The 20,974-nt window shown below is 36.9% G+C and overlaps 2 protein-coding genes and 1 long non-coding RNA gene across 6 annotated transcripts; 2 read left to right on the top strand and 1 right to left on the bottom strand.

Annotated features, from left to right (window-relative positions):
* Positions 1 to 92: 92 nt before the first annotated feature.
* On the top strand, positions 93 to 4,272 carry LOC149678526 (uncharacterized). 4 transcript variants are annotated; one of them, XM_089836464.1, is made up of 4 exons: positions 93 to 231; positions 318 to 2,392; positions 2,451 to 2,492; positions 3,037 to 4,272. In XM_089836464.1, exons 3-4 carry the CDS (start codon positions 2,459 to 2,461, stop codon positions 3,348 to 3,350), a joined length of 348 nt encoding a protein of 115 aa, XP_089692590.1. In that variant the 5' UTR covers positions 93 to 231; positions 318 to 2,392; positions 2,451 to 2,458; the 3' UTR covers positions 3,351 to 4,272. The 4 variants fall into 4 exon arrangements, with proteins under 4 accessions (XP_089692590.1, XP_089692588.1, XP_089692591.1 ...); XM_089836462.1 differs by having other exon boundaries at positions 93 to 571; positions 1,066 to 2,392; XM_089836465.1 differs by having other exon boundaries at positions 93 to 2,392.
* Positions 4,273 to 7,845: 3,573 nt separating this feature from the next.
* On the top strand, positions 7,846 to 10,337 carry LOC149678525 (uncharacterized). The gene is made up of 3 exons (XR_016366273.1): positions 7,846 to 8,179; positions 8,238 to 8,381; positions 9,980 to 10,337. It is a non-coding gene; the product is annotated as an uncharacterized LOC149678525 (long non-coding RNA).
* Positions 10,338 to 17,152: 6,815 nt separating this feature from the next.
* On the bottom strand, positions 17,153 to 20,974 carry LOC149678524 (uncharacterized). Its single transcript, XM_089835883.1, has 8 exons — positions 20,948 to 20,974; positions 20,374 to 20,447; positions 19,925 to 19,991; positions 19,318 to 19,482; positions 19,081 to 19,252; positions 18,236 to 18,459; positions 17,199 to 17,285; positions 17,153 to 17,164 (listed from the first exon to the last, which is right to left on the bottom strand). The coding sequence occupies exons 1-8, from the start codon at positions 20,972 to 20,974 to the stop codon at positions 17,153 to 17,155; spliced, it is 828 nt and encodes a 275-aa protein (XP_089692009.1).

The following is a 20,974-nucleotide window of genomic DNA, read 5'->3' as shown; positions in this document are numbered from 1 at the left end:
TGTATTAGTAAAAGTTGCAGTAGTAGGTCGCTAAGGTGGGATTATGATGTGACGAAATTAGTGACTCCACTGCGAGAGCTTGAATGTGCATTTTATATTAATGGTAGATGTGTACTGGACTGCAATCGTCATTAAATCAACGAAACTCCCTCCTTTTTATAAGTTTTAAAAAATGGGTTCCAATAGTATAAATGAAGCCAGATGCGCCTGATATCAGGATTAATACAGAAGGTACTATCATCACATCCATGTCGAGCTGCTTATGTTCATCAACGGGCTTGTCCCAAACATGACGAAAAAAGACATTATACCTGCAGTCTAGATAAAAGTGTTCGAAGGATCGCGATTCGAAAACTGGACTTAATCTGAAATGAAATACATCTTCGTGAAAGTTTATCAAATTGAAGAGGACTTCATTGATAATGGCACTTAGAACAAACTTAGTAAATCCAAAGATCACAACTCAAAATAACGAAAAAATTTGGGGTTCATGTTAAACTTGGAAAATCACGTAATTTTGCTTAGGTGATAATCTAAAAGCTTCTGATTGGCTAATAGTTTAAACAGAAAGGTAAGGGCAAAAACGAAAGGGGTCAGGGTTCTACCCTTTGTGCCTGAACAGTGATGGTCTGTTATAAGTGCGACCAGAAGTAAGACAAGGGACTAGAAGTAAATTGCTCTAGCATTGGTAATAGATCCTGGCACTAGTGAACAAATTTGAGGATTTTATGCCGCTTCCATCGCGCCTACACTAGAGAGAAAAAATTGGTCGAGTTTCAAATAAATTTCCTACCCCTTCCCGTCAACCTAAAGCCGAGGGACACGGACGCGGCTGCTTGAATCTAGTTCGGCCGTCTACCACCGTGAGCGTCTCACGTTTTGGAGTGAAAATTCAGAAACCGATACCAGAGGGCCAACCGTTGGTGTGTTATCAAGAATATTCACTTTCGCCAAGTGAAGAATTCGGTTACCTCGATACTTCTAGTCCCTTATCTTACTTCTGGTGCGACTATCGCTGAATTTACGAACTTTATTACATTTTGTTGATGATTTCTTTCTTGTCAGTTGATATGTTTCGATGAAGCAGGAAAAACAATGGGATCTGAAGATAGGGTTGCTTCGAATAGTAAAATTCGTACTCTCCTTCGGGCAGAAACTTTAGGGGATAGCAAGCCGCGAACACTAGTATTTCGTCGTTCGTCAAAAAAGCAATTTTTTTCTTCGCTATGTCAATGTAAAGATCTATGTCGAGAACATCATCTATAGACTTCAAGAATACGTTCTTCTCCTTCAACTTTTGCTCAAACCTTTCATCGAGTAATTGAGTTTCGCTCTATTTTTGTAAATCAAAATGGTTTAGTAAGAGTGGACTTAAGTTTTACCGCAGTTTATGGGCCAATGCGTCATTTGTCTCCCTCCCACATGCTCGTAACTCCAATTTTCTTCGGCTAACACGCGCCATATGCCCTCAACTACCTAATATAATGAATCTGGTCAAGGTTTTTAAAAGGATTGTAAAGAAGGCATTGGCGGATGGGTAAAGTATTTGAAATACATCAAGGGTACCAGGTGCCGCCAAGATACAAAGACTCCACAGATGGAGTGGGACTGGACACCTAGTCCTTATTTTTCTCGACATTGCGCGCCAATTCCAAGAAATGGTAGTTTTTTGAAATGAAACTAAGTTTTTTTGAACCACGCCATTTCTCAGTGACGTCATGACGTAATTCTAATGATTTTTACACACCCGACGATTCTTTCTTTACAGACGCATTAAGGTATATAATCTATTTTGTTACTGTTTTAACTGATTTCATCTGATGTTCATAAGATATGTTCCATAAGTTTGTCACTGGTAACTGAGAGCTTGTCATGAAGTGACATAGGTGGAACGTCCTAGATTCTCGTAAAGTGACACCTAGTCAAGCGCTGTCAAAGGCTTTGTATAGAATAAATAGGAAGATGGACTGCAAAACCGAGTGTATTCAATTCTCGCTTGTCGTTCTCGAACTAGCTCTCAGTAAGTCTTTAGCGTTACTTACTTATGGAACATATCTTTTAAACTTATGATATTATTAAATTCTTAATGTACTGAACGGGAAAAATATAATAGTCAAGACTACTATGTTTTGTCCAGCTTTGACCCCGCGTACTGGACCAACTAGGATAAATCACCCGTTAAAAATTAACTGGGGAAAGTATGATGTCCTTTGGGTCAAAATATTTTAATAAAACAAAAGCACCTGTAACTTAAAAAAGCGATGTTCCACAGCGTTAAAAATAAGCCTCGGCTCGATAATGTTTTCTTTTCCCATGTCGGACAAGGTCTCGAGTTTGTGGTACACGGTTGTAGAGGCATTGGCGCTGTAGTAACTTTGGACGTTCCACGACAGTAAAGTTTGACAAATCAGCCAAACGAAAAACAAAATTTTTGACGATAGATTTTTTAGGTTTAAATATGGGATTCCTGAAACTCAGCAAAATTTTGAATGGTACGAAGCTTTTTGCTGATATCTTAAAGACCATTCAGACTAGACAAAAATCTTACGTCAACATTGGTGACATCGCTTTTGTTCGGTTATTTGACCGTTCACACGTAAAGACTCGCGGGTTCAGTTTGAAAATTTTCAATTTCGTCAGGCAGTGTGAAGATGGCACCACCTCGTCATAGCTAGCTCGATCATGCCATACTGACGCATGATCGAGTGAGCTATGCAATAGCAGACGATATATGAAAAGTTTAGGGATTCTTGGAATTGGCGGTGTTTGTCATTTTGGATTCGTATATTTTAGTATTCAAAAGTCTTGGTTGAAAAATCGTAATATGTGGGACTTGTTTTAAGTTGTCTGCACTCACGTCTGTCTAAACAGAGCTATGAACAAACCAATGTGACTGAACCGAAATTAACGAGGCGACCGCCGGGAATGTAAGATTTTACTCTAGTCTGAACAGGCCTTTACCCTTGAGAATTAAAGGTGAGTTAAGTAGCACAATGTCAGAGAGATAATGAACGAAATTAATTTTTTTCCAAGCAGTGTTACTTAGTTCTCTTCCATTTAAAGCGTATACAATAAAGGCATTTAAAATCCAAGTCACTGCCGAAGCAATTGTCAATGCCATTAAAACCTACAAGAAACAAATGAACTTCGATGACCCGAAAACGTTTGAAGAGGTTACCGTACTAGTGTTCAGTTACGCTACTACCAAAATTTCACCGTTGAAAACAATAAAGTATACTTCATTTAAGCTTGAGAAACACCCTTTACCTCTCAGATTAGTGTCGATGATTACCTTCAAATCCGTAGCACAGGTTACATGTAAGAATCGGCTAGTTAATAGCAGATGCTAACTCTAATATCAAGAATTAACATTTGGATCGTCACCATAATGTATTATTTTTGTTGATCTTCAAAAACCTCTTCTCTGATTGGTTTACCTCGCATTTTACATTACGTCTACAGCCAAAAGCTGGAAACTGTGAACGAAGTATACTTTTTGTTTTTATCTATCAAATTTTGCAACTACTAAACGTGTAATACGGAGCTCTAAAGGATTGTCAGTAGCCGCTGGAATAATACGCTTAAGCCGTGTTCACACTTACACGAGAAACCGGTTCGAAGCGATTCAAAACGCTTCCCAAGTTAAGTGTGAAAAAAACTGATGCTCGAGAAGATATTTACAAACACGGTTTCCTGAAGTTGCTTCGCCAACAAACTTACTTGGAAGCCAGTTTCTAGTTTTCAGGATTATTTTAATTGGAATGGGACTAGTCTTAAAGGTCTTGGCAAAAAAGCTTTATCGAAAGCCTAAGCAGACAGAACCATCGAAAGAATAAGCTGACAGCGTCACAGAACTAACTGAAAAATATTAAAATGTGAACCTACGCTGTTGAAATCGCAAAATCAGTTCTCAACCGACTCCCGTGCAAGTGTGAACATAGCTTTACAGTATTATAGTTTTACTTACCCAGTTTCCAATAGGGAGAATACTTATTTCTGCTAACATACGGATTTTTGTTGGTGCTGCTGAGACAATGGTGCTTGTAATGGCGGTCATGGGTACGCTAGTAACATAAGTTTCCCAGTAGTTCGCACCCATCAAAGACTTTTGTAGTAACACAATATCTGAACCCTAAAACATAAAAAAATAATTATTAAGTGTAACCATAATTAATCGTCTTTGAATACAGGACAGATTTTGGTAAAAATTAGGAACTTATTTATAACCAACTAGCCGTTACCCGCGGCGTCGCTCGCGTGTAATAAGAATTAACTTCCATCTAAAATGATATAAAGAACTGATGACTAATATTTTTGTAGCACCCTAGGAGCGAAGGCACTCGGCACAGTCCGTCAGCCCGTCGGGATATTTTTTATTACTTTTCACGCGGACATTATTCCATAATGAAGGCTTTTTAAGTTTTTGGCCGCCATTTAAAAAGATGGCAACAAATCGAACCCAAAAGACCTTTCAGCCCGTCTATAGGTTAAAGGAAACCATTGTACTAAATATTTGTGAAATCGGTTGAAACGTGCGTACTTAATTGCATAGAGAATATTTTTTACATTTCTGGGCGCCATTTTTTAAGATGGCGGCGGATTGGAAAAATCTTTCTTAGTACGCGCCTACTACTTATGAGTAACGTTCCTGCAAATTTTCAGCCTTCTAGGGCAAGCGGTTTGGTCTGGGCTTTGATTATCAGTCAGTCAGTCAGGACTTTGATTTATATAGATATAGATTACACCAGGAATGCATTAGTAGTGGTTAGCATGACCACCATAGCTCAAAAGTGGAACCTAGTCCCTTTCATCTAGGAGGATAGTTTGAGATTTCATAGATAATTCAAGTACCTTTTTGTTATCAAAATTCTCGTGGCACGCGCCATGTCTCGCGCCACAATTGTCACATCGCCGGCAAATTTTATCAGATCTCGCGCTATATTTCATTCGACACGGAGTGTGCCACGAGAATTTTGTTAACAAAAATGGAAGGAGTTACGCGATTGGTAGGAAGTACTTATTTAAAATTATCTATGAAATTTCAAACTAATTTTAATTTTAAAGTCATTCGGTGTTATTTCTTGGATAACTTTCTCTATGCAGATTCGTCTTATAATTAGTCGAAGAATCTATAAAAAATCACTTGACTTTCCATTTCACCCTCTCTTTAATGTTTAGCCCCCTTCGTATTTACCCATCCCTTTACTTCAAGGTGTTAACCCTTTTGTATTAGTCCCACCCTATATCTTTAATATCAGCCAATAAGGAGCTTTTAGATTAACACGTAAGAAAACTATCTTAGTTGTGACGTCAGTGCCTTGGTAAAACGTTATGGGCTTAGCTTTGGCAGTGGGCGGCCATGTTTGGTACCGTTTTGGTTCTATGGGCAAATAGCATGGGTGACGTCACACTAAGGATTCTGGGATAACTCTGTCTCAGTCCAGTACCGCCACCAACAATGTATTCGACCATTGGCCAGACAGGCATTATTAAGTGCTAATATCTACAAATTCCTGCAGCAAATCATAAGTTTGCGTACTTTTCCAATATATCCGGTTCCATTGTATGAAAGAGCTTCTTTACTCTCAAGAAAATCGTACTCGTCGCTAAAAAAAGAACAAACTTAATTTAAGACTCGTGATTGTGGTAATTTTTATGAAAAATAATCATAGATTGACAACCTTATGTTTAGATGTTTCTTCAGGCGATTTGCCGTAGAGAGAAACATATGACTTACTGGTCCAAACATGGATGTCTAAAAATACAACCTATCAAATTACTTCAAAGGTCTGTTAAAGGGTCTGTAAAGAAGGCATTGGTATCTAGTCAATAATTATTTGAAATACGTCATATACACGTGACTGAGGAGGCGTGGTTTTATTTTAAAAACTACCACTTCGGGTTGTTGGCCCTGCAAGCTTGCGTAAAACGAGGACTACCTGTCCAATCACACTACATGTAGGGCATTTGTGTCTTGGCGTCATGTGGTGTCTGTGACGTATTTCAAATAATTTTTAGCCACCGGCCGATGTCTTCTTAACACTCCGTTTAAGGCCATTGTTGTGGACAGCTATTTCTCAGGTACTTGGAAAACTTCGAAAATTTGATTGGAAATTGGTATAACACAGCGGATTGATTTCTCACTATTTAATGAATGTAACTCATAAGTCACAATAAGGGGAGATACCTCAAACAATGTGCCTAAATTGTTCAAACTCTAAAGAATTTGTGTTCAGAAAATAGTACGACTTTACCTCCAAGAGCCCGATCTTAAGAGCCATTTTCTTATTGCTCAATGATACAAAACTGCTCACGAACTGCCTTAATAACTCAGCTACTCATATTCGCAACAGTTTTTTTTTTCAAGTAAATTGATCTACCATACGGGAGATATAATTTCTTTCGGAGCAGGAATACATACAACTAAAAGGAATCATTGCGCAACCATTTAATCAACTTATCTAGACGAATTTTGTTGGAAGAACTAGACTAATCGTTACGTATAACCAGAAGTGTGTAATACTTCTCATCGAGAGAAGTGTATTGCACAAATCGGGATCTTCCCAACATCAGATTAACATTTGGAGCAAGGTTACTAAACCGAATCACGTACGCCATAAATAGTTCCCACGTCTTTACTCTATTAGCGCTTAAATATTTTCCAAGGCGCATGCGCTTGTGGATTTTTATCCCACGTCAAGACGAGGTTTGTGGGTTGATTGCTGGGAATTTAGTGCCAAACGGTTATAGAATTCACCCTAGCACGCTGCGATGCCCATCTGAAGTTTGATACGCGGGAAATCAAACAAAAAGGGCACCCTCGCCTGGGATCAATCATGTTACAAAAGTAAAGTGTTAAGATGATACAGAGTGTCATCCTTCTTCTATTATCCCCTTCTGGTATAATGAAGTTTACCTCGCGAACAGTTTACTCAGTGCCTGCTGCACCTTGCTCGTCTGATTCAGCCTTGCCTTGCTACCAACCAACAGTCAGAAAGATATCAGAGTTATGAGGAGTGACGGATTGTATTCAAGTCCTGCCCACAAACCAGAATTCATAGAAATTAATATGGGATATATGGGGTCACAATGATTCTTATTAGCTGTATCTGTATTCTTGCGGAGTCCTGATTATAGTTTTCATTGTTTTTACTTGACTACTTGGTCGTACGCGATCTTAACTTCAGAAGCAAATAGAAAAAAAGAGGCAGAATGGAGTGCGCAAGAAACGTGCGATCACGTTACCACTGAGTCAACCAAGAAAATGTTTACTACTAAGGGAAACTCAATTATAAATACTAGGGCAAGTGCGCAACACTAAGGTTCGACTGTGAAATGTTTCAAAGGCTGCGTTCAATAACTCGCAACGGAGTCCAATTTTTGTTGAACGATTATTTTCACTTCCGGTTTTGACGTCACGTTGCTAATTGACGTCTAGTAATAGGCTAGATGAGTAGGTTCTTTCGTTTGCATATCTGTTTCATGATGTCAATTGTAATGAAGACTAATCATTTTTACGCTTGCAATATAAGTGTTTGGCGGATAATTCAGAAAATTTTCAAAATTGTCCAACGCATGAGAAAATTGTTATTACTAACAATAATCTAATTCAAAAGAGTTTTAGCACAATCATTTCTGAAATTAATTTAATTTCAATGATGTCAGTTAAGCCTTGGTACTTATGTTCGCTAGCTATTTTAATATGCTGCAGCAGTTGCCATTTTAATCGAAACGGAGAAACGCATCATAAATGCGTTCAACACCTTTAAGAAGTAAGTTTGCGTCGTAGATATCATACTGGGTACTTTCGAATTCTTACATGCACCCAATGTTAAACTTAACAATGTGTCACAAAATAATACCACTTTCGGTGTTATACAGTTTCGCTTTTCAAAGTAAGGCTATTATCGAATTAAAGGTAACAACGAAATGGATATGTATAAAGTTAAAATGATACAGAAATGCATAATCTCTGAATATTATAGCAGTCGTTATTTGGCGGGAAAGTGAAGTTTGGCACGTAAAATTGAAATTAACATGGCCACGCAATCGATAATAAATTCAGCTGACTATTGCTGGTTAATCTTCACATGGAAGGGTTTACGGGTAATTTCTATTTTTAGGTTGGTGTACATCTACACCTATCTAAGGGGAAAGTAGTTTTTGACCACCCTTCAAGGTAAGTAATAAAATATCGACTTAATTGTGGAACAAGATGGTAAATTGCTCAATTGCAGTATAAATGAAATTAAATACAATTAAACTGGTTGCAAAGCTTCCTGGCGTTGACCGTGTTAAAAAACTTCAAAAGTTGTAAATGTTTTCGGAAGTTATCTCATCGGGACTTTTTGTTTACTTTTATGCTGACCACCAATCAGTCAGTAAGTGAATTATCTACTTTTATAGATATTTATGTCAATATTGATTTTGAAGTACAAGATTACACAAAATATTACTTTACGTAAATTGGAGTGCATAATTACAGAAAATTACAATTCAAAGTATATAATTAAACAATATTACGTTTAAAGTATATAATTAAACAATATTACGTTTAAAGTATATAATTAAACAATATTACGTTTAAAGTATATAATTAAACAATATTACGTTTATAGTATATAATTAAACAATATTACGTTTAAAGTATATAATTAAACAATATTACGTTTAAAGTATATAATTAAACAATATTACGTTTAAAGTATATAATTAAACAATATTACGTTTAAAGTATATAATTAAACAATATTACGTTTAAAGTATATAATTACACAAGTACGTAATTACACAATATTACATTTAAAGTGCATAATTACACAATATTACATTTAAAGTATATAATTACACAAGTACGTAATTACACAATATTACATTTAAAGTGCATAATTACACAATATTACATTTAAAGTGCATAATTACACAATATTACATTTAAAGTGCATAAATTCACACTGTTACGTTTAAAGTACCTAATTATACAATGTTACGTTTAAAGTGCGTAGTTACACAATATTACATTTATAGTACTTTATTATACTATACTACATTTATGGTATGTAGTTATAGTTAATTACATTTAAGTTGTACACTATTACATTTATGGTACGTAGTTGTACACTATTACATTTATGGTACGTAGTTGTACACTATTACATTTATGGTACGTAGTTGTACACTATTACATTTATGGCACGTAATTGTACACTATTTCATTTATAGTACATAATTGCTCACTAATACATTTATAGCAGATAATTACACTTATAGCACATAATTACACAATATTCAAAAATAACGCTTCCCTGCGGCAAAGAACGAAACTAAAGAACTCGAACCGGGATGAAGGTAGAAATAAAACCCTTGACATCTAATGTTCACTAAAAGTCCTTAAATTTAAAGAAAATGATAAGGAATTGGATCTTGAATTTATGAAAGACACCCAAGATCTAGTCGCCAGGTCATAATGTAGGGCCAATTAAACTTAAAGATCGAGTACCACATAGTAAAAATAAGCCCCAGAATAATACAGCAGTCCAAACACGAGTGAAAGCGTGATTAAGAGGGAAGGCAGGATCATAACATCCATGCCTAGTTGTACATTGTAGTCCACGGGCTTCTCCCAAGCATGTTGATGATAGACAATATATTTGCACGTTAGGCGAATGTAATCAAAGGGGCGGGACTCAAATATTGGACCCAATCTGAAATTGAAATTAATTATTTATGGACCATAACATTAATGCCATAAGAGAAGCAAACACCACAGGGGGGAGAGAGGGACCGCCATCGGAGCCTATTTCCTAATTCGTTCTAACTTTGCAAAAGCAAGAGACAGTGCGTGTTAGCCAGCCTCCCACGTGTACTGAACGCGGGCTTTGTCTGGTGTTGCCTCATGGCGCTAGAGAAATAGCCTCCAATGTTGGCTCTGCCCATGTGCGTTGGTTTTTCTTTAATTATGTAATTTAATGGTCTATAGGTTCGCAAAATGTTGGATTTTAATTACACTCTGTTGATGGTTTCTTTGGTGGCAGTCGAAATGTTCCGATGGAGTAGATAGAACATTGGAACCTGAAGGTAAGGTCGAGTCGAAAAGTAAAACTCGTATTTTCCCTTAGGTAGAAATTGCATTTGATGACAAGACGCTAACAGTAGTAATTCGTCATTGGTCAGCAACGCCACTCTTTTTTCGGCTATACTTATGTAAAGATCTTCATCTAAAATTTCGATGTAGTCCAAAAATATGTCTCCTTTCAACTTTTGCCGGAAATCCTTATCGAATAAATTGCTATCATTCTATAGGAAAGTTGACTATATCAGTTAGCAATAATAACCATTTTGACCAGAAATGTACAGGTAGTAGCTCTTAGAAATGGCCATCATCTCTCAAAGGGTTTTTTTAGGAAACGAACAACATCAATGGAGAGAACGAGACTAAACATTAAAAGTGCAGCGTATTTATGTTGTTTCGCCATACACCAATCGGTAGTATACATAGGAAAGAGCACCGCAAATGCGAGAACCTTTGGTGGGAGCCCCGCCAAATTGAGACTAGACGTTTCTCGTAACCCTAGCCGATCACCGCGTAAATTTTAACCCTAACGATGATAATGGAGTAGAAGCCAATACGTACAGATTGGAGTCTAAGGAATCAGGGATAGATTTAATTTTAGAAGTAGGAATGGAGAACGGTTAGTATTTACTTCCGTCCGACTCATAGCCCAGTACATAGCCCCTCCCTCCGTCACGTAACGAGAATTTTCAATTATCTTATTGGCTCACTTAAACTACGTTTTGGTGACGTTGCTGACTGATACGGCGAAAAATAAGTAATTCCTTTTTACCTCTGTCGCTATGACCCTTCCCGGGACTTTGACGTTCGCCTAGATTACTCTGTTCTCCATTCCTCAAGATTGCTAACTTAGTATTATGAAATTTTCAAAATTTCTGTGAACTGTGATAGCGGTCCGGAAATGGTGATCACCTTTTCTCTGCGAACGCAGACCCCCGGGGTGTAACCACAGACACACACACAGACAGACCAGCCTTAACAGAACCTCTCCGTGACATACGTCAGTGGGAGTGGTTAAAACCGGAGATCAAGGTACTACAGCCCAATTATCTTATTTAAATTTGAGAACCATCACAGGTTTCCATGACCTCATTCTTTGCAGTGCACCATAAGCTTTACCAAATAGGTGCTGATACATGTATAACCGGAGATCAAAACTATACCACCCAATTTCTTCTTTGAACGTTCTCATGTCTTCTATGGGTTCTTGGTCCCATCTTGTAAATAAAATTACCTGTAATTTAAAAAAGCGATGTTCCAAGGCGTCTTTCATAAGTTTCGGTTGGAGCGTCTTATGTTTTCCTAAGTCAGACAAGTCTTCGATTTTCTGATAAACTGTGGTGGAGGCATCGGCGCTGTAATAGCTCTGAATATTCCACGATAATATTGTTTGACACATCAACCACGTGAAAAACAAAACTCTAGATGACAGCTTTCTGGGATTTAGGTGGGGAACACCTGATGGACAGAACTTTGAGTTCATATTATTGGTCATAAATGACAATCATCTTACCTTTAAGAATTAAAGGAGAGTTCATTAAAAGCAGGTCACTTAAAATTCGAACTAAACTGCACTGATCTCCTCTTGGCTCTTTTCGAGGTGAAACATATCCAATGAGCACGTTAACGATCCAAGCTAGAGCTGTAACTATCGTCAGTGCCATCCAGACCTGAGGAAATGTAATAATTTTTCGGTGAAGCTGGTAAAATTTCACACAGAAACACACAATACTCACCGAGGTTTGTAAAGGAAGTATGCTGGTTTTTGAAAACATGCGTATCTTATCTGGAGGTCCAGAAATAATGATGCTTGTGGTAGCACTAACGGGGGTACTAAATATATAGGTTTTCATGAAGTTGCCGCCAATGATCCCCAATTGTAACATTACTATATCCGAAACCTAAAATTCAATAGAATAGACCATTCCATTAAATATTTGCTGAAAAACAAACGCACAGGGGAAGGGCCACCATATTAGGAGAGTTCCCTAACGCCAAGAGGCAACGCCAGATGGAGCTCGCGTTCGCTACACGCGGACTGTCGCGGGTGGGTTGTAGACTCACACTGTCGCTTAGCGCGAGGGAACTAGCTTAATATGGCGGCCCGGCCCCTGTGCTGTTTATTTTTCCTATGGCATTGCGGGAATGGTTTATACAAGTTGGGAAACCAAAATAAACCTCTCCGAATAGAGACGAGGGCTATCTACCCACTAAAAAGGTTTTTCTTAATTAATTAAATAAATGTAATTGATATTATTTTAATCTTCAGTAATTTATCTTAATTTTATTTTAGTCGTTATAAGAAACGTTATTCCTAAAATCATTTTAAACATGGTTGACTTCTAGCGAACAACTTGTCACAATTTTTGTAAATTTAGGGTATATAAGGCGATTTGTTCACAGTAAATGATATGAAATAGCGCAATCGCTTGAAACTTTGGTGGAAGCGCTGCCATTGGGAGACTAGACTTTTCTCGTAACCCTAGTCTTTCGCCGCGTACATCTTAAGCCGATATTGCTTTCTGTGAATACGTTGGCTCCGATTTACCAACTGCGAACGCGGTGACAGATGCGTGAATTGTAATACCTTTCCGTGACGTCATCGTCACTTGCAGAGGTAAAATATTCTCCCAATTTTAAAACACCTAAGGATGAACTTGAAAACGACGACTTAAATTGATCGCGATTTGTTCAAGTTAACTTTTTTAATTCGTTTTAAAACGACAATATAGGCTGAAAAAACATTTTTTGCACTTATTTTTCTACCGAGGGCCTTATTGGACTGAATTTCATCCATCCAAAGAAGAGAACGCGAAAAGTGTCTAAAAACCTGATTAAAGCTTTGCCACAAGTAACGATAGATTACGCTTTTCGCCAATCTTTGCTGGTTGGCCAATACGACCGCCGGTTAGAATAACGAGATTTAAGTTTTGAAATTTTTAATTTCATTATTGCTTACGTTTCTTTCGTACCCTTCGTCATCGTAGGAAAGCAGCTCTTCGCTGGTTAGCATAACAAAGTCGTCGCTACAAACGAATATAGCTCTTGGTTAGATTATGGAATTAGAGCTTGGATTTAGAGTATACAGTGTATAATGCCAATGGGTAATTACCTAATATTTACATATTTCTTCAGACCCTTTGCTGTGGTGGTAATCATTTGTTCTATTGTACCAAACATTGAGGACTGAAAGTTATTAGAAGCGTCAACATTATTCAGATAAAATCATTTACCATTAAAATTCAAAAATAATTCACCAACTGATATTCAAACAAAAATAAATCGTCTATATCTATATAAATCAAAGTTCTGACTGACTGACAGACTGACTGACTGATAATCACCACCCAGCCCAAACCGCTTGCCCTAGAAGGCTGAAAATTTGTAGGAACATTACTCATAAGTAGTAGGCTCGTACTAAGAAAGATTTTTGCAATCCGCCGCCATCTTAATAAATGGCGCCCAGAAATGTAAAAAAATCTTCTCTATGCAACAAAGTCCGCGTGCTTCAACCGATTTTGCTAATATTTAGTACACTGGTTTCCTTTAACCTATAGACGGGCTGAATGGTCCTTTGGGTTCGATTTGTGGCCATCTTTTTAAATGGCGACCAAAAACTTAAAAAAACCTTCTTTATAGAATAATGTCCGCGTGAAAAGTAATAAAAAATGTCCCGACGGGCTGACGGGCAACGCCGAGTGCCTTCGCCCCTAGGGTGCTACAAAAATATTAGTCACCCGTAAAATCTACCCGTTCTTTATATCTTTTTGATGGAAGTTCTTATTACACGAGAGCGACACCGCGGTATAGCAGCTAGTCATCTTATATTCAATTTCAAACAAAAATAATTCTAATTTCCATTATTTATTTATACTTAAATGAAACTAAACTTAACATTAACACAATAAAAAAACATGATATTCTTCCGGGGTATTATTGATCAAAGTATGTCCAATTATGTTTCTCTTAGAACACTGTCTTTATTATAATTCACCAAGTGAAAATAATACAGAATGTATTTCAAAAATACGAAAGAATTAGAATTACCTCTAGAACTCCGATCCTAAGAGCCATTTTCGTAGTTCTGTTCTGAAGGGATGTAAGAACGTATAATATATATTACTAAACTCGTTAAACTGGATTTACAGGTTTATGGTTCACCGTTTTACATTTTGGAAACGGGGCGGTTCCATGGAGAGTGCATCACATAATGTTATTTTGGTTTTTCGTTTTGTTTAAAGCTTTTTGATTTAAGCCCGTCGGACACCCAGCTTTTCAATAGCAAATTCGCGAGGAAAACGTTTCTTGTTTGTCTGCGCTAAGAACTTGTTATCGAAGCAATATAGTAAGTTTGCTACTCGAGAAGACATTTAGCTGTAATTCTGTTCATCTTGCTTTTACTAAGCACATGGAAAGGACCTCGTATGTATCGGTCTAATTCAAGCTTCCGTTAAGGTTTCAACAATACTATTTGCACGCTTGTGGTTATGTTTCTGATAAGTGTGCAATAGATTGAAGGGTGTTTTCTTATAGTCCAACTGAGTGAAAAGTGTCATAGAACATGGGGTCTACAACATTTAGTTTCGGAGATATGGTCTCCCAAACATTGGCTCCTAAATCAAGGTAAAAGTGAAGTAATAGTCTTCAATCTAAGAACTTTACTGAACTTATAATTTTGGTTTGTAAGAACACGCGATTTATTTGACACGCCAGTAAGGAAATATAAAACTTCAGTGTGCGACAGGTTCCATCGATTTTTAATGCAAAATTGATCATCGATTCCATTTTACAACAAAAACAACAGTGTAATTTTAAATTTTTGATGTTTTTCTCGATTACCTCGAACGCTACGAAGCCAGGGTGTAAAAAGATGCATTAAATGTTTTTTGTTTTTGTTTTTGGGAATATACCAGCTATAGAAGCTTTTTGGGAACTTAAGCTCTTTAAAATAAGTGATTTTTGATATTAAATATTTGGTCATGAATTTCCATCCGCTTATAATCTTTTTCCGTTAATGTTTCTGTTTACAAAAAAATTCCATTATTTTTTATTTTTTACGTATACGAAAATTTATATTAAATTGGTTTTCGCTTGAACCTTTTTAGGTTTGCGATCTTTAGAACTGGAAAACCATTGTTCAGTCCCCTTGAGGCTGGGCAACTTTTCCTCCCCTTTCCACCCTAGTTTTTGGTGTGACCTAATGCATTTTGTTATAAGTAAGGTTCCCCGTATTTCAAATTTCCAGCGAGTTTTCCACTCTAAATTCTCCTCCAGTTCCCGTTAAATATCAAAGATGGCGTGAACAATTTTATGTTAAATCAAAAATTTTTTCTACCGAGCGAGAATCGCACCCAGCACCTCTTGATCCAAACCTTACCCTCCTACGATCACGGCCATGGACTCGCACTGCTTCACTTGAGACATTTTGGTTAAGTTAAGAGAGATAAAGATCTAGAAGAGAGCATGCGCGAGTGGGAGACGGGTTCTCCTCTTACCCCCTTCCTGACGCGCTAGCCGAACAGCTCAAGACTATTTTGATTCAGTCAGAATGTGTTAATTAATTATTTCACTAATCTATAAACCAAAATTATGCTAGATTGATTTTATTCATAATAGTCAGTGATATTTAAAAATCTAAAAACAAAAAACCACAATATATAAGTAAGAAGGGGCCACCACCTTATAATAAATTCTAGTCACTAGAGGCTGCGCAAAACTGTCATATGGCCGGGGTCATCTTGTTTCTCGATAATTTTTGTATGCAGTAGTTAAGTTTTTCCGGGTTCTTGCAATGATTTGAACACTGCCACAATTTTCCTGTCTTGTTGATGTTTCTACGAATATTTTCCCACCGGAGAACCTATGGGTAACGAAGAGGAATGTTTACACCTTGTTAATAAATGAGATTCATTGTCTTTCTTTAAACTGAACACGGGAAATGTTTTCAGTTCCAAATCTAATTTGCTAGACTCTGCGTCCAGTTCAATTCTTACGTTTTCTGTTACAAATGACAAGAAAAAATCCCAGAAACCAATTAAAATTCTCACTAATGTAGCAGCCATCTGTGTTCAGGATTAAATGCTCATGGTTCTTCGCACTAAGCTATTGTTTTATATTGTTACTTTTTAATTCACAAATACACATAAATTTCGCTTTTAGCACAAACATCAATAGATACATCAAGTTTATATTCACAATCTGAAAATCATACAAATTGTTTCAATTACGCGTTACATCAGCCTCAGCGGTGTGGCACCAACCTTCCATAAAACTTGGTGTCAAGTACAGAAAAAGGCGGTGAGTCTTAACTACTTGTAAAAACCATTAGGTTTACAGTTTCGTACTAATAAACAGATAATAAAATTGACTATTTTGAGGCTGTTCGAAACTATATTTTTGAATAGGGTAGAGCTTGATAATTTTAATATGAACATCTGTTTAAATTGTATTTACATAATCTTGCTTAGGTTCGTTCCTGAAGATACGATTGTACATTCAAAAGACGTTTAAAATTCTACTGTATTTCTCGATTTACATCATATCAATTTTGTCACATGTGCCAAATGTTAAAAAGTTCAATTCGAGTCCTGGTTTGCTCTTAGTTTTAAACGAGTTCCAATGTCATAATGCAAGAGCAATTTATTTTGGAGGTCGATTATTAAATAGAAAAATAGACAACAGTAGAATACACCAATCCAAAAACGAGTGAAAGCGTGATTAAGAGGGAAGGCAGGATCATAAGATCCATGCCTAGTTGAACATTGTAGTCCACGGGCTTCTCCCAAGCATTTTGATGATAGACAATATATTTGCATGTTAGGCTAATGTAATCGAAAGGGCGTGACTCGAAGATTGGACCCAAGCTGAAATTGAGAGTGTTTTTGTTGCATATTCATGAAATGATTGATTTTAATTACTTATAATTGATGATTTCTTTGTTGACAGTCGAAATGTTGCGATGAAGTAGATAGAACATTGGAACCTGAAGGTAAGATCGCGTCGAAACGTAAAACTCGAATTTTTCCATGTCCATAAATTGCATTGGATAGCAACACGCAAACAGCAGAAATTGGTCATTGGTTAGAAGCGCCACTCGTTTCCGCGTTATGTCTGTGTAAAGTTGTACATTTAAAATGTCTTCAACAGTGTCCAAAAATGCTTCTTTCGCGGTCAGTTTTTTTTCGAATTCCTTATCAAGCAAATTAGTTTCGATCTATGAGAAAGTTTACCATCAGTTAGCAATAGAAACTATAATATTAAGCCTGAGTATAAATAAAAAATATATGTGTTGTTTGAAGGTCTCTCAATTTTATTGCAAAGGCAAGGTTTCAAAACTATAACTTGTAGAAATTTCTAGTAGAAATGTATTTCTACTAGCTGTTACTCGCGGTGTTGCTCGTGTAATAAGAACTTCCATCAAAATGATATGGAAAATGGGCAGATTTTACTGATAACTAATATTTTTGTAGCACCCTCAGAGCGAAGGCACTCGGCGTTGCCCGTCAGCCCGTCGGAACATTTTTACTACTTTTTTTTAAGAAGGGTTTTTAAATTTCTGGCCGCCATTTAAAAATATGGCAACAAATCGAACAAAAAAGATCAGTCGGCCCATCTATAGGTTAAAGGAAACCAGTGTACTAAATATTGCAAAATCGATTGCGACGCGCTGACTTTGTTGCAAAGAGAAGAGTTTTTACATTTCTGGGCGCCATTTATTAATATGGCGGTGGATTGGAAAAATCTTCCGTAGTACGCGCCTACTACTCATGAGTAACGTTCCTGCAAATTTTCAGCCTTCTAGGGAAGCGGTTTGGGCTGGGCGTTGATTATCAGTCAGTCAGGACTTTGATTTATATAGATATAGACAATAATCTTTGCGTATAACGAAAACTTACAAAACCTAGATTTCATTAGGATCAAGGACCTATTCTTCTTGACTTGTATTTGACTAAGAAATTATCAGTTAAACGCGAAACCCCTGGCAGTCTTTAGGATAACCATCAAAGGTTTCCATGACCTCATTATTCGCGCTGCACCATAAGCTTTACCAATAAGTTGCTCATTCATGAATAACCTGAGATCAAATCTATGCAACCCATTTCTATCTTTGAAAGTTCTCTGGTTTTCTATGGGTTCTTAGTTTAATCTAGAATGTCAAGTCACCTGTAACTTAAAAAAGCGATGTTCCAAGAAGTCTTTAATAAGTCTTGGTTGGAGCGTTTTATGTTTTCCTATGTCAGATAAGTCTTCGATTTTCTGATAAACTGTGTTTGAGGCATCAGCGCTGTAATAACTCTGGATGTTCCACGATAATATCGTTTGACACATCAACCACGTGAAAAACAAAACTCTAGATGACAGCTTTCTGGTATTTAGATGAGGGACGCCTGAAAAGAAACCCTTCAAATCAAACAGTCTGTCCTCGTTCAAGTCCTTGAACGAAAACTTCGACATCCCTACTATATAAAACCGAACTTCCGTTAAGATTCGCTGGAGGGGGTGCTACTGTAGCTCCCTGCATGGTCGAATCGGGTTAAGTAATGATAACTTAGAGGAGAGTTTGATTATGAAGCAGAATGGTTGCGGGATTGATTAGGAATCAGTGAATTCAGTTACTTCTCCGTGATAAAATTTATTTTTACTTTTGCACGCCATATTTTGTTGGTGGCAAAAGTTATATTCAGTAAAATCTTACACCAGTAGTCTCTCCTACCCTTGTTTAAAATGAGTATGCTTGTAGCCAATATCCTTTTTACCCTTATTTTTAGTCTAAAAGTCATTATTGAACTCTTGTTACAGAAATATAGTATACTTGGTCTGTCAGTTGGGAGTTGCGCAGATATACTTAATTGTGTCGGTCATTTGAGATTAGCTTTTGAATATCGCGAGATGTCGGTCAGTTGGGATTTGCGTCTGAATATCGCGAGTTGTCGGTCAATTGGGAAGCAGTTACAATGGATAGACACCCTTCATCTCATATTAGTCACCACAAGTGACATTTTTCTTACCCTTGAGAATTAAAGGCGAGTTGAGTAGGAGCAGGTCACTTAGAAAGCCAAAGAAACTGCACTGATCTCTTCTTTGTCCGATAAAACTTGGTTCTTTTTCGCGTGATACGTATCCTATGAAGGCGTTGACAATCCAAGCTAAAGCTGAAACTACCGTCAGCGCCATCCAGACCTGGGAAAAATGATAATTTTTACGTGAAGCTATAGTAAAATTTCAAGCAAATGAACAACACTCACCATGGTTTGTAGAGGAAGTATACTGGTTTTTGAAAACATGCGTATCTCATCCGGAGGTCCAGAAATAATGAGGCTGGTACTAGCCGTAATGGGGGCACTATATATATAGGTTTTCATGAAGTTTCCGCCAATTATTCCCAAATGTAGCATTATTATATCTGGCTCCTGAAATATCAAATTTCATCCATTCAAAGAAGAGAACGCTAAAAGCGCCAGAAATGCTCAAAAATAGATTAGCTATTTGGCTTAGGCCTTAGCAAAAGCACGCTTTTCACGAACCTTGTTTTGTTGGCTAACAATTTGGTCAGTTTTTTGTGGTAAAATTTGGATTGCGGTGCCTTAACCTACTCCCATTTGTTTCGAAGCAACTTGGAAACACCCCCAAATCAAATGTTTTTGCGATCTTTATTGTCGTTTTTTAACCTAACTTAAGTTGTAATGTCAATTTTATAAAATTTTTAAACCCGTCTTCCTCTCATTACGAGAATACAATCACGATAATTGAAAAGCGATACGATTGTCTTTTTTTTAAATGAATGATCCATGATAAATATGCAACATGAACAGAAATTGAAGTTTTGAAGTTTTTATGTTAAAAATTTCTTACGTTTTCTCCAAACCCCAATCCGTCGTAGGAAAGCATCTTATCACTGTGAAGCTCAACAAACTTGTCGCTGTAAACAAATATGAGACTTGATTAGAATATGGAATTAGAGCTCAACAGGGTGTTTCTTTCAAGACTGGCATAAATTAAGGGGGATGTTCTTCGGGTGATTTTGAGTCGAAAATGTTCTGTGACATTTTGCCACAAGGGCTACTGTTTTAGATTAGATGTTTTAGGGATGACCCCTTAATTAAATTAGAAATCATTGGACATCATTCATTTTCTTAATTTTAATTTAAGGGGCCATTCGTATAAGATTCCAATCTTAACTTGAACATAGTGGCCCAGACGGCAAAATGACGTAGAACATTTTCAACTCAAAATCGGTCAAAGAATTTCTCCCCTAATTTATGCCACAGTTTTCAGAAACCCTTTGTATATGGCGTATTTACCTAATATTGATATGCTTACGTAGACCATCTGCTGTGGTTATGATCATGTCCTTTAGTGGCCCGGACATAGAAATCTGAAAGTTTTTTAAGCATCAATATCATTGGAGACAAAATCATTTATTATTAAATTAAAAAAGACAATTGATTATATAATACTAGGCGTAATCATTTTAATTTATATTATATATACTTAAATGTTACTAAACTTAATTGATTGAACTGTTTCCTCCAAAAATTATTGGCAAAGTGTGCTCAATTATACCATAAGTTTATGAGATATGTTCTTTGATTCCTATGCTTCGTAATGCTAGAGACTACTGAGAGCTAGTTCGAGAACGACAAGCGAGAATTGACTAAACGCGGTTTTGCGGTCCATCTTGCTATTTAGTCTATGCTAAGCCTTTGAGAGCGAGTGACCAGACGTCGCTTCACGAGAATCTATGACCTACGTCACTTCATGACAATCTCTCTGTAACCAGTGACAAACTTATGAAACATATCTTATAAACTTAAGATTATACTTTTATAGATTGTAGTTTATAAAATGACAATATATTTCCAAATTTTGAAATACCTCTAAAACGCCGATTCTAAGAGCCAT

The sequence above is a fragment of the Phalangium opilio genome, unplaced genomic scaffold (genome assembly GCF_054372755.1).
Source record: "Phalangium opilio isolate 3A_F unplaced genomic scaffold, DU_Popi_V2 ptg000042l_1, whole genome shotgun sequence".
NCBI classification, from domain to species: domain Eukaryota; kingdom Metazoa; phylum Arthropoda; class Arachnida; order Opiliones; family Phalangiidae; genus Phalangium; species Phalangium opilio.
The sequence above is the reverse complement of the archived record's forward strand: the minus strand, read 5'-3'. Positions and strand labels throughout refer to the sequence as shown.

Bases quoted from the DNA above. Each gene is read 5' to 3' on its own strand.
- LOC149678526 (XM_089836464.1), top strand. From the start codon at position 2,459: ATGGGATTCCTGAAACTCAGCAAAATTTTGAATG. The intron at 2,493-3,036 runs GTACGAAGCTTT...TTTTCCAAGCAG, and splicing joins ACTCAGCAAAATTTTGAATG to TGTTACTTAGTTCTCTTCCA.
- LOC149678524 (XM_089835883.1), bottom strand. From the start codon at position 20,974: ATGGCTCTTAGAATCGGCGTTTTAGAG. The intron at 19,992-20,373 runs GTAAATACGCCA...ATTTGTTTACAG, and splicing joins CGTAAGCATATCAATATTAG to CGACAAGTTTGTTGAGCTTC. The intron at 19,253-19,317 runs GTGAGTGTTGTT...CATTTTTCCCAG, and splicing joins TACTTCCTCTACAAACCATG to GTCTGGATGGCGCTGACGGT.